Genomic DNA, 13827 nt, shown 5'->3' with positions numbered 1-13827 from the left:
CCAGAATGGTGGGTCTCAGTGGATAACTAGGAGACTTGGTTTTCCCTGAAGGGCCTTCACATATCAGTACCCAGAGACCTTTTCCCTGGGCCTTGTCAACTTTCCTCAGGGAAAAATACTGTCATCTCCAGGCAGGCTCCTCTTCATAGTATATCAAGTAGTGTAAGTTCCATGTTTATTGTTTGTAATCCCATCCCCTGAGAAAAATACAAGCTGCATGAAGACAAATATTTTTTTTTCTATATCGCCAGAGCCTAGAAAAGCATAAAAATAAACAGGCACCCAATAAATACCTGCTGAATGAATGAATCAGAAATTTATGGAGAACTCCATATGTATCAAGAATGATGCTATTTTGTAATTATAAACTTAATGAAACCTTCAATTACCCCATGTGTGATAGTACTACCATTTTACCAATGGGGTAAGGTATAGGAAGGTTGGGTAACCTAACTGCAGAAACTAAGACACAGCTAAGATTCAACCAAAGGGCCTGTGTGACTCCAAGGTTTATCTTAACCACTGCATTCCAGTGCTTTCTACAGAGAAATTGTGTAGTGTTTGTCCCTGTAAATAAGGATCTACATGCTAATGATTTAATGCTGTGTATTATCCTAGTTAGATGTGATTTGAACAGTAAAAAGCCTGAAGAGTGTGAGTGTGGAGGAGGCAGTGAACCCTCGCTATACTCAAACACGGTTATTGATATAAATGTATTACAACTAGGCAAAGTCTCCCAAGACACTAAGTGGCTGGCAGAAAACCTGCTGGTTAAGTTGTCTAGTTCTAACTAACAAAGAATTACTTTTTTCACCAGATCTGTGTCCTTACGACTCCTATTCTTGTCCTCCTCAGACATAAAAGTAAATCAGCATGGAATATAGAAAGTACACTAATTAGTCTTCAGAGGTATGAATTCTAGTCCTAGTACTAATATCTGGCAGTGTGCTTTGGGATAAGCCATATGAAGAAGACAACAGTTTATTAGTGGTTATTTCTAAACTTCCAAATTTATTTTAGAAATGCAAACTTAACTTAGATTTAATGTGCCCTTTACAAGCAATTAGATTACTAAATTAGAAATTTAGTTTAGGAATCTATCAATCCATGCCTAAAAATCTCTGGCATCTGAAGCAAATGGTTATCTGACCATTTGTAATTTAGGGTTAGAGTCCTGTATGACAAGCGATTATAGCTAGAGCCAGCTTCCACAGACAGGCAGCAGGAGCAGTGGTGAGCAATGTGGGCTATGAAGCCCCACTACCTGGATTCCCTAACAGCATGCTTGTCATGGAACCCAAGTGACGTCCAGAAGGAAGCAATCCTAAGAAAGCTTATCTGTGATTATAATAGTAACTACTACCTCAAAGAATTAAGAACAATGACTAACTACTCTATAAATTTACAGTGATGCTCAAAGCTTGATACAAAAGCCTAACAGCACTATTAAACAGTAAAGCTAGGCAATTTTGAGCTATTTAAATATTATATATTTTACTTATTAAGAAAGGAAAAACCAATTTGGGGAGGGATTTGTTCTGGAAAAAAGATATTTTACCAGGAAAAAAGGATATTTTACAAAATTTGCCCCATTTCCTAATATGGTAACTAGTTTCTTAACCTCTATGTTTTCCTTCTCTCTCTTTTTTAAATAAATTTTTCAACAGTATTGAAAAACAAATTTTCAACAATATTTTTAAGTTTATACATGCCTTCTTTAGTGTTGACATTTTCCAAATTACAAAATATTGCATATGACTGTAACAAGTGAAAAAAGATTAAGTTTAAGAAAGATGATGGTAATTCACCTTCCCCTTTCTCATCTCATCCCCTAAGAGAAACAATATTACCAGTACAAATGCCTGTGATAAGTTCATGTTTTTGTTTTCAAAATTACAACAGATAGGATACTCAATAGCTCACCTCCAGATATATTGATGGTGGATTATGCTCCCCACCAAATTTGTCCAATAGGGCTTCTATATGTTCCTGCGTCAACTTAATCATTTGTTTGATATTCCACACCTGAAAAATATTTTAAAAGAATGTAAGTAAAAATCATTTAGGATATGAATTAGAATATTTTTATTAAAAATATATATATTTTTTTTATTTATTTTTTGACTTCTAAATTTTTTATTTTTTATAAACATATATTTTTATCCCCAGGGGTATAGGTCTGTGAATCACCAGGTTTACACACTTCACAGCACTCACCAAAGCACATACCCTCCCCAATCAAAATATTGTAGTAACTGCCAGTGTTCTTTGAAATTTAGGGCTTAGGGACCTGTTTAATATAGCAATTTTCCCCATTTATTATTAAACATCTTAAAACTCCTTTCTACACTAGCAATATAAATTCTCAACTGTAAAAGACTCAATACATAAGTATTCTGAATAAACGATGAAAATCATTTTCACCTTCCCAAAAACATTAAGTACAATTTACAGTTTATTATGTATCTTTTCCACATCTCTTTTTTATTCAAGTAAATATCGTAATATATACACATACAAAATATACAAACATGCAAGTATTATATATAAAATATTATTTTTGACACTTTTTTCATTGTACAGCATGCCTCAAAATTCTTTCCATGTCAAGACATACAATCTCACTTCTTTAAAATTGTTAAGTAAAGATACATTCATTTCGTAATATTACAACACTGCTTATCTCAATGTTCTTCAAACTTCAACAGCAACCTAAGAGTGCGCAGTCATGGGTGACTTTAGGAGAAACAATTTCCAGATCTTCAATGTCTACATGTACTCTTTCTAAATGAACTGTTTTGAGAACTATTTCTCCTTTATTCCTCTCCGTTTAAAATCACCACATTGTAATTCTCCACTCTATAAAAGAAAGGCAAAATTCTTATCCTTCTCGAAACCTATTAAGGTGCACTATTCTGAGATGTATAAACTTCAACGTAACTAACAAGAGGTAAAAATCCCTTGAGGGACAGCAAGTTGGGGGGGGGTGATTAAAATCAGGCCTTTATCAGTTAAATGAATTCTTGGCAGGGGTCTAAGCCTTATTCATTTAGCCAGCCTGCCAGCCAGCCAGCCAGCCTAGAATTTAGAAGTCAGGTGGTTATACTACATGCACATATTACATGTTTAAGATAAAGAAGTCAGTTCTTTTTCCTTGATGAAGAATGAGTCCAACTTATCTGGGTAGAGAACGTGTTTTGCAAATTATACTGTATGCTAGGTACTCTATGACTTTTATGATCTAAATCTGGAATTCTAAGGTGTGACTAAATATGAACAGCACAAATACAATACACTAGAAATTATGGCCTTTTAAACAATTGCTGTAATTTTAAAATGTGAGATAATTAAAAATATACAAGAGGGAATAGACGGATAAACAAGGGGGTTTTAGGACAGATGGTTTATTTAATAATTCCCTTACTAGAGGACATTTAGATTATTCCACTTTTCTCAACTTCAAACAATGCTTCACTGAATAGTTCTGAGCTACCTTTCTGGGAAAAGGTACAAGTTTCCCTTTTAGATATCACAGTATAGGATTCCTGAATTGGAAGTTACCTGCATTCACAAAACAAACTGAGGGTTGCTGGGGGGAGGGCGGTAAGGACAGGGGGGTGGGGTTATGGACACTGAGAAGGGTATGTGCTATGATGAGTGCTGTGAAGGGTGTAAACCTGGTGATTCACAGACCTGTACCCTGGGGATAAAAATACATTATATGTTTATTTAAAAATAAATAAATAAATAAAGTTATGTGCATTAAAAAATTTAATAAATGTGTCAAATGGTCTTCTAAAAGAAAAAAGGTACTAAGTCATAGCCTCATTAGGAGGGTCTAAATCCCCCCATAATCTCATCAACACCGGGTATTATCAAACTCTGAAACTTCTGCCAATCTGAAGGGGAAAAGGTGATCTTGTTGCTTCAACTTCTGTTTCCCAGAAAAATGAACATTTTTCATGAACACTGGACATTTACATTCCTTCTTGGTAAATTCCCTATCCATATTTTTTTAATTCTATTTTCCCTTGTTGATCTATAGATACCCTTTAGTCTAGATATTTTATATATTAATCTTTATCTTCCTCCAAATGCAGTCCAAATTTTAAAATCCAGCTCTGTCCCCTCAACTCCAGACTCTCTTTGTCCAACTGCCTACCATCTCTACTAAGAAAATGAACAGACATCTCAAAATTAACATGTTCAAAGACTAATTTCTGATCTAACCCACAACCCTCCCCAAATTTCTTTTTCCTACTGTCTCTTCATCTCAGAAAATGATAATCTCCTTCTATGATGAGTTCATTGACCACCCAGGCAGAACAGCTTTATGATCAGAATTTGATATCCTAAAACTGATTGTTTTTCGTGTCAACTAGCTGCTCTGAGATCAGAAACATATTCTATTCATCTTTTGTCTCACCACTAATCTTGAGTCATAGTCATAAACAGGTATTCAATTAGTACTAAAATTCAAGCTGTCTTTAGAATACAGGAAGAGAGAAAAAATTAATCCTGCTTCAGTGATTCTTTCCAGTCCAGGAAACTGAAGACTTTATAACCCACAGCAACCTGTCCTCCACCCCCTTTAAAAACTCCATAGATAAAAGTCATATGCAGTTAGGGTAAAGAACCACTCCCCCAAGGGATGGGAGAAAGAAAGGGGAAAAAATGGATTAGCAAAGGAGAAGGAGTATGAGGAAAATGAGGGAATGGAGCTGATTAAAACTAATTAGAATAAATATTTTTTGCTGGGCAGTAGAAAATGACTGGTTTGGTGACAGAGGGCAGGGCCAGACCATGAATGTCCAAATGTAAGATTTCTCCTCAAACAAAAGTAATTTTATATCCAAAAAATGAAGAAAAATCACTATGAGCCCTAGTTGAAATTAGATTCTTTCAGATTTCCCCAGAAGAGTAAGAGAAAGAACTTGGATGATACTTATAAAATAAAAATGTATTAAAAAGTAGAATAAGAAAGGGCGCCCAGGTGGCTCAGTCATTAGGTGTCTGCCTTCGGCTCAGGTTGTGATCCCAGGGTCTTGGGATCGAGCCCCAAATTGGGCTCCTGCTCCACAGGAGTCTGCGTCTCCCTCTCTCACTCCCCCTGCTTATGTTCCCTCTCTCGCTCATGCTCTGTCAAATAAATAAATAATAAATAAATAAAATCTTTAAAAAAAAAAGGTAGAATAAGGGGCGCCTAGGTGGCTCAGTTGGTTGAGCATCTGACTCTTGATTTTCGGCTCAGGTCATGATCTCAGTGTCCTGAGATTGAGCCCTGCAACTGGCTCTGTGCTCAGTGAGGGGGTTCTGCTTGGGATTCTCTCTCTCCCTCTGCGCCCCCATCCTTTGCCACATTTGTGTGTGCGTGTCCATGTGCTCTCTCTAAAAATAAGTAATTTTTTAAAAAGTAGAATAAGATATTGTAAAACTAAAAGGAGATAAAATTTTGGCCTTAATATGCCTTCTTAGAAAAAGTGAAGGAAATCTGTTTCAACAATCCTAAAAGGAAAATGAAAAAATTAAAAACAAAAACAAATTCAAGAAAGGTACTAGATTTACTAGATTTCCTCTCCTGTTTTGATCTCTTCAGTGGACCATAGCAACTAAATAATTATGGTAAACAATCAATCATGTCTAGTGACTTTACAAATGGCAAAATTTCCTCCCCTCTAAAATGGCAAGTATTTTTTTTTTAAAGCCTACCTCTGAAGATGCCTATGTTAAAAAATAAATTCAGACAAACTACTAAGGAAGGAACTACAGGGAAACAATGGTACAAAAAACTACAGCCACTGGCTTCCTTCCTCTCAATAAAAAGGCATCAAGTCCAGATTATTATATGATTGGTTTCTATAAAACCTTTAAAGAAAATATAGTAACAATTATTAATAGATGATAGCATATAAAAAAGAAAAGACTTCCTAATTCATTTTATGAAACTATCAAAATCTAGATATTCAAACCTAACATAGATAATACAAAAAGAAAAAGAAAACCACAATAATCCAACCTATGAGGAAAGAATTTTTTTTTTTTTTTTTAAAGCAAGGGAGAGAGAGAGGGAAAGGCAAAAGAAGAGAGAGAGGCAGAGGGAGGCGGGAGCAGAGGGAGAGGAGAGAGAATCTTAAGCAGGTTCCATGCTCAGCATGAAGCCTGATGGAGGGGTGGAGGGGTTCGATCTCACAACCCTGAGATCACGACCTGAGCAGAAATTAAGAGTCAGACCCTTAACTGACTGAGCCACCCAGGTGCTCTGGATAGAAAAACTGTCTTCCCTCTCCCTTCCCCCAACCTTTCTCCTCTTCTCACTCTTTCTCTCAAATTAATGCTAGTCATTCATCAGAAATTCAGTGAAATAGTACCTTAACAGGTCGAAGGAGGAAATTACAGATTATAGATGCCAAAAAAATGACTATTACCAAAGATTAAAAATTTAAAATAAGTAATTAAAAAAAGAGAGACATGGTCCTCAAGTTTCAGAAGAATCGCTACAAGAATTATGGTACCGTAAGCAAGAAGGTTAGAGCAACATTCAGTGAAAAAGATTCTGAATAATTCCTCTAAAATTAAAAAATTAAAAAAATTAAAAAAATTTAAAAAAAAACCACAAATACATCAGCTTAAGAAATAACTCAAAGCTAATAAATTGTAGACTAAAATACATAAGTAAGTTTTCTACTGAGATAATTCTAAAATATCTCCAAGCTTAAAGATAGCACATATAAAAAGGAAGCATGAGAAAAGACTTGAAATTTTAATCATATAGTCATTAAAATAAAACCAGTTGAAGTAAACAGATCAGAGCTAAAGAAAGAACTAGAAGAGGAGTCAGAAAAAATTAGCCAAAAAGCAGAGAAAAATGAATGGAAAATATGAACAACAAAGAATGGAATTTAAGTAAATTCGGAAGGTTAAACAGACAATGGGAGAGATATCTAAAGAGAAGATGGCTGTCATTTTCCAGAACAGTTGAAAATAAAAATTACTCAAGAGTAGCACAGTGAGCCGGGGAGGGGTGGAGAGGTTACGTTATTGACATTGGGGAGGGTATGAGATATAGTGAGTGCTGTTAAGTGTATAAGCCTGACCATTCACAGACCTGTACTCCTGGGGCAAATAATACATTGTTAATAATAATAATAATAATAATAATAATAATAATAATAATAAAAGAGTAGCACAGTGAGTCCTGTATCCTGGCCATGACAGATAAAACTAAATCCACAACCATATAGGTTGAAATTAAAGTGCATAAAAGTTCTTAAAATCAACCAGACAGAAAAGAAAAATATATCAGACATCATATTTCTTAACAATAAAAGAAGCCAGAAGATAATGAAATGACTTCAAGATACAAATGAAAACAGCTGACAACCTAGAAAAAGGAACTAAACCCAGAATAATGTAAAAGGAAAGAATGGCAATGGGTATGGTAGACTGATCAACAGCCCCCAAATATCTACATTCTAAACCCTAGAACCTAAGTTACCTTATATGACAAAAAGAATTTTGTAGATGTAATTAAGTCTCTCTCTCTCTCTTTGCAATTAAGTATCTTGAGATAGGGAAATTATCATGGGTGGGCCTTAAATGTTACTTTAAGCATCCTTATAAAATGGAATTGGAGGGAGATTTTATTACAGAGGATTAGATAACATGAAGATCTACCAGAGAGATTTGAAGATGCTACACTGCTGGCCCTGAAGCTGAAAGAAGGGACTATAAATAAAGGAGTCCAAGGAATGCAGTTCTAGAAGCTGGAAAAGGCAGGGAAATATGCTCCAGAGGAAAAGCAGTCTTTTTGATACCTTGATTTTGGCCCAGTGAAACCCACTGTGGACCTCAGGCCTTCAGAATTATTAAGAGAACACAGCTGTGGTATTATAAAACACCAGGTTTGTGGTCATTTGGTACAGCAACCGTAGGAAACTGATATAAAAGGGAACCTAGAAACTAATAAACACAAGGATAAATCTAAATAAGCATAAACTAAATAAAACAACAAAAACAATGGTAACAACTATTGGGGGAAAATGGCCAGCACTAAAGCATTCTAAGACCCACCTATTATTCAACAAGAGAGATCCTGGAACATCTTCATGTGCCAGACAGATGTCAAAACAACACAGGAGTCAGCCTAAAGGGAGTCATACTGCCCAAATTCGGAAGATAATCAGCAAAAAGAGTAAAAACCACAATTAACTGTAATAGAGTGCATACATAAAATAAAAACTCACTAGTCCATAAAAGTAAGAAAGTATGTTTTGGGCAATGTTTGCCACCACTGTTAGTGACTATTCCATTTATAGAAAACTAAACATTACTAGAAAAGAATCACGAATTTATCTTGCCTTTTGGGGGGGAAAATTCTACTTACTCCCGTTTGATTTGGGAAGCCCTCTTTACAAAAAAAAAAGCCAGCTAATATAAAATCACTGATTCAGGAAAGATCACAGGAGGCTAAAGCCATTAGGTGAAAAGCTGATGAACAGGGTACATATAATGTTAAAGCATTTCTGCATATTAAAGACAAAGGGAAACACCACCTTTACAAGGAGATGGGGCTCAGAATCATTAATAGAGGGACATAATGTGATGCAACATAAATGACACATTATCTATCACCCATGAAGTATACCTGCAAAACATTCATATAGAATCAAATCAAACTTTTATACTTAGCTTCAAATTTAGAAGAAACATCCAGAATAATAAAATGGGTTAAAAGTACCACAATGAAATAATCAGGAAAACAGAGAATATGGGACATTCTACAAGACATTTATCTCTCTCTTTGAAAGTCAAAGCCCTGACAACCAAAGAAATCCAAATTATGACACACTGCAGGACAAGTGTCCTGGTCTCTAATAAATCATGTCATGGGAAACAAAATGGTTGGGTGGTCAGTTGAAGACTCTAAGACAACAATTATTAAAAAACAACTAATTCAATGCATGCACAAAAAGGAGATCTTAGTTCAGGGATGGAGGACAGTCATAAAAAACACTTAGGATAATTGTGGAAATTTAAACATGGACTTCATGCAATTATGGAATTGTTAATCTCCTTAAATACAATATTTTAGACAGGTAAAATAATCTTCCAGGATCTAGAAATCTAGCAAAATGTTAACTGTTGAAGCTAGGCAGTATAAGTAATACCTATGTAAGTGTTCATTGTACTGTTATTTCCACTTTTCTGTGGGTTTGAGTTTTTCCCTAAACTTTTTATTTCATTTTCCTTTATTTCTTTATTTTCTTTCTTTATTTATTTCTTTATTTTCTTTATTTCTCTTAAAGTCTATTTTGTGATACAAACCTACATACACCAGCATTCTACCACTATGTGCTTGATTTGTCTTTTCTCATCTTTTTACCTTATTTTTTTTTAATTAAGTAGGCTCCACACCTAGCATGGAGCCCAACATGAGGCTTGAACTCACAACACTAAGATCAAGACCTGAGTTGAGATCAAGAGTCAGACATTTAACCGATTGTGCCACCTAGGCACCCCTTCATCTTTTTACTTGCAACTACTGTGTGTCTGCTATAAATGAATTATGCATAGTTCTTTTGGCTAGCCTGTTTTGTTTTAAACATATTTATCTGTTTTAATTAAACAATTTAGTTCATTTACATTTTTATGGCTGATTTATTTCTACCATCTTATATTGTGTATTTTCCACTTACACTGCTTTTTCTTGATTTTCTGACTTCTATAGAACTGATAAAGTTTTGTTATTCTTTCTTTTTATTTCTATGTACATGTCACATTCCAGACCATAAAACATGTTTCATAACTATTATCAGACAAACCATATTCCTTTATCATGAGGAAAATTAATTTAGAAATCAGTATTAATCAATTAATCAACTAAATCAATTAATTTAGAAATCAGTAACAAAATGTGAATATATTTTGAGAAGTTCAACATTCACTTATTTTAAAAATCTTGATATTAGGGGGACCTGGGTGGCTCAGTGGGTTAAAGCCTCTGCCTTCAGCTCAGGTCATGATCCCAGGGTCCTGGGATTGAGCCCCGCATCGGGCTCTCTGCTCAGCAGGGAGCCTGCTTCCCTTCCTTTCTCTCTGCCTACCTCTCGTCCTGCTTATAATCTGTCAAATAAATAAATAAAATCTTTAAAAAAAATCTTGATATTAGAAATAGGGATCTTTTAACTTAATAAAATACATCTATAAGAAACCTGTAGCAAAATATCACAGTGAAAGGTCAGGCATAAGACAAAGGTACCTGCTATCTCTGATATCATACAGAGGAGGTTATAGTTAACAGCAGGGAGAGAAGATATGAAAAGGGACATAAAAATCGTAATAGTAGAGATTAAAATTTATTTGTAGGAAATATGATATCTATAGAAAATCCAAAGAGAACCTAGAAACCATTAGGGCTAATAACTAATACTAATACCTAGTATCTATAAAAACTAATGTAGAATTAGTTTATCAAGATAAGTGGATGTAAGATGAAGGACACAAACATTACATAGTACTCCAATGTACTGGCCAGACCCAATTAAAAAAAGATGCCATTCAGGGTGCCTGCGTGGCTGAGCTGGTGAAGTGTCTGACTCTTGATTTTGGCCCAGGTCATGATCTCAGGGTTATGAGATCCAGCCCCATGCTGGGCTCTGTGCTAAGCATGGGTCCTGCCTAAGAGTCTCCTTCTCCCTCTCCCTTTGCCCCTCCCCAATCTCCCTCTCTAAAATAAATAAATAAATATTTATTTGCAATTTTAAATAAATTATCTAAATAAATAAATAAATAAAATGGGGGTGGGACCCATGGCCTTCACAATAGCAACAAAGACCATAAAGAATCTAGGTATAAACCCTTTTTAAAAAAAGATTATTCATATTTAAGTAATCTCTACACCCAAGGTGGGGCTCAAACTCACAACTGCAAGATAAAGAGTCACACGTTCCACCAACTGAGCCAGCTTAGAGCTCCTAGGAATAAATCTAATAAAAGATATGCAAGACCTGGGTAGACAGAACAAGAAAATAACATCCAAATGCGTAAAAGAAGATTGAGAAGAGAAACTCAGAGGACTCCGGAGGTTAATTTCTTCCTCTCAGTACCTATCAACAAGTTGACTCAGCAGGTCTGAGTTTACTTGATGCAGGAAAAGACTAATGAGAGACACAGAGCTTCCTTTTCTAACAAGGCCATTTCATCAACCTCAAAGTTCCAATTATTACTGAGGAGCCCTTTCCCTGGTATATTAATTCTAGTTTTATCTACTCTAAGTCCACATCTATGTGAAGATAAAAGAGCTCAGGGGATTGTGTGTGCTCTGGAACTTCCTGTTTCCCACTAAATCTTATTTCACACTTATGCTATGTGATGAATGTGTGCAGGTGCATGGCCCAACCCTTCATGTGACAAAAACTAATATAAATGCCCTATAGTATGAAGACTCAGTATCATAATAATCTCAATTTCCCCCAAATTAATTCAGTGAAAGACAATAAACAAAATTCCAAGATTTTTTTCCCCTATGGAATTTGGCAAACTGATTCTAAAATTCTTACAAAAGCACTGTAAAATGATAGCCTTTTAACTATTTTAAATAATAAGAATAAGAATGTACCATATGTACAGTAAGACTACCCATGTTTCATAGACTATATAATAAATAATTCTGGGGTAACTGGCTATCCTTACAGAAAATGTCAAATAATACAAAAGAAAAATGGGCAAAGGATTTATGAATAGGTAGCTGAACTAAAGAGAATTCAGACTATCCAACAGACACATGATAAAATAAATGACCTCATGGGGCCCCTGGGTGGCTCAGTCAGTTGAGCAACTGCCTTTGGCTCAGGTCACGATCTCGGGGTTCTGGGATTGAGCCCCATGTCAGGCTCCCTGCTCAGTGGGGAATCTGCTTTTCCCTCTCCCTCTACCCCTCCTCTTCCTCATGTTCTCTCTTTCAAATAAATAAATCTTTTAAAAATTAAAAAAATAAATGACCGAATTAGTAATCACAGAAATACAAATTAAAATAAGAAATCATTTCACATCCATGAGATGGGCAAAAAATTTAGGTCTAACCACATACAACAATAGGTGTTTTTCAATTTTACATGTGGTTATAATATAAATGCATGAGAATAAATAATATTCTGTTAAGCTGAAGATGGGCATTATACTATCATTTAACTATATCACTACTAACATACGTATAAGAAGTATTCTTTGCAGCAACATTTATAATAGCAAAATATTAGGACCAACTTAAATACTAAGAGAAAAATGGGCAAAAAAACAAAAGTAAAATAGTGTACTATACATAAGTCAAAATGAGGTACTAGAGCTAAATATATTGACATGGATACATCTAAAAAATGTAACACTGAATGAAAAAAAATCAAGTTCCAAGACATACAGTTTTAAAATATGCAATTAATATTGTTTATGGATATACACCCATGGCAAAAATTTAGAAGTGAGGGGAAGTAGGTGAGTCATGGAGTAACTGGGTGATGGGCATTAAGGAAAGTGCTTGATGTGATGAGCACTGGGTGTTATAGGCAACTGATGAATCACTAAATTCTACCCTGAAACTAATAATATACTATATGTTAACTAAATTGAATGAATTTATTTATTTACTTAGAGGTTTTATTAATTTATACTACAGAGAGAGCGAGCGTGAGTTGGGGGGGAGGTAAAACAGAGGGAGAGGGACAGATACCGTGCTGAGCACAGAGCCAGATGTGGGGCCTAATCCCACAACCCCAAGACGATAACCCAAGCTAAAATCAAAAGTCAGATATACAACCAACTGAACCATCCAGGTGTCCCTTAACCAAACTGAATTTAAATTAAAATTTTTAAAAAAATTTAGAAACATGCATGGGTATGATAAACACTAAACTCAGGATAATGGGTACCTCTGAAGATGAAGAGGGCGGGGAACAGGATAAAGGATAAGCTCTGATTACCTTTGATGGTCTGTAAGGTACTTTATCTGTGTCTGTAATTTTGTTTAGAAAATCTTAAGTAAATATGATAAAAGACTGAATTCAAAAAAGCTGGGTTATAGGTACATGGATAATGAACATTATCTTTTTTTAAAGATTTCATTTATTTATTTGTCCCAGAGAGAGCGCGCACAAGCTGGGGGAGCAGCAGGTAGAAAGGGAGAGGTAGGTTCCCCACTGAGCAAAGAACTGGATGTGGGACTCATCCTAGGATCCCAGGATCATGACCCAATCCAAAGACAGACACTTAACTGTATGAGCCACCCAAGGGTCCCAAAAATCAACATTATTGTACTTATGCTTTTCTTACACTTGGAAAAAGGAAGGGGAAAATGAAGAAGGAAATTGAGGTGGTGAGTTGCTTAGCTCCTTTTATACTAAAAGCTGTCCTTCCACTTATAATTAGGGTAGCCCTAAACCTCCCAACTCCAATCCTTGTGTTTCAGAAAAAAACAACTAATGAATACACAAAAACTTAAAGAGAACTCACAATCAGACTTCTCATTTACAAAAGTCTAGACCAATTTAACTGCAAAACCCTCTAATCAACTTAGTCCTTTACTCATGAATATGAATAGTCAAGAATCACAAGATATGAACAGCATGGTAACTACAGTTAATAACACTGTACTACGTATTTGAAAATTTCTAAGAGACTAAATCTTAGAGGAGTTCTTATCGCAAGAAAAAAAATTGTGACCATGTGGTGACAAATGTTAACTAGACTTACTGTGGTGATGATCTGTCAATATATACAAATGGCAAATCATGTTGTATACCTAAAACTGATATGTCTATTATATTTCCATTAAAA

The 13827-nt window shown here is 35.1% G+C and overlaps 1 protein-coding gene across 5 annotated transcripts in view; it reads right to left on the bottom strand.

The window, feature by feature from the left end:
• The window catches only part of BRAF (B-Raf proto-oncogene, serine/threonine kinase), a 185489-nt gene that overhangs the window by 101632 nt on the left and 70030 nt on the right, over window positions 1-13827 (bottom strand). For all 5 annotated transcript variants that reach the window (XM_082693896.1, XM_082693894.1, XM_082693892.1 and 2 more), the window contains one exon: window positions 1924-2025. In XM_082693896.1, the coding sequence (XP_082550022.1) occupies window positions 1924-2025 (102 nt within the window). The remainder of the gene's footprint in view (window positions 1-1923; window positions 2026-13827) is intronic.

Source organism: Mustela nivalis (assembly GCF_964662115.1).
Source record: "Mustela nivalis genome assembly, chromosome: 12".
Classification (NCBI taxonomy): Eukaryota; Metazoa; Chordata; class Mammalia; order Carnivora; family Mustelidae; genus Mustela; species Mustela nivalis.
This window is presented reverse-complemented; position numbering and strand designations above follow the sequence as displayed.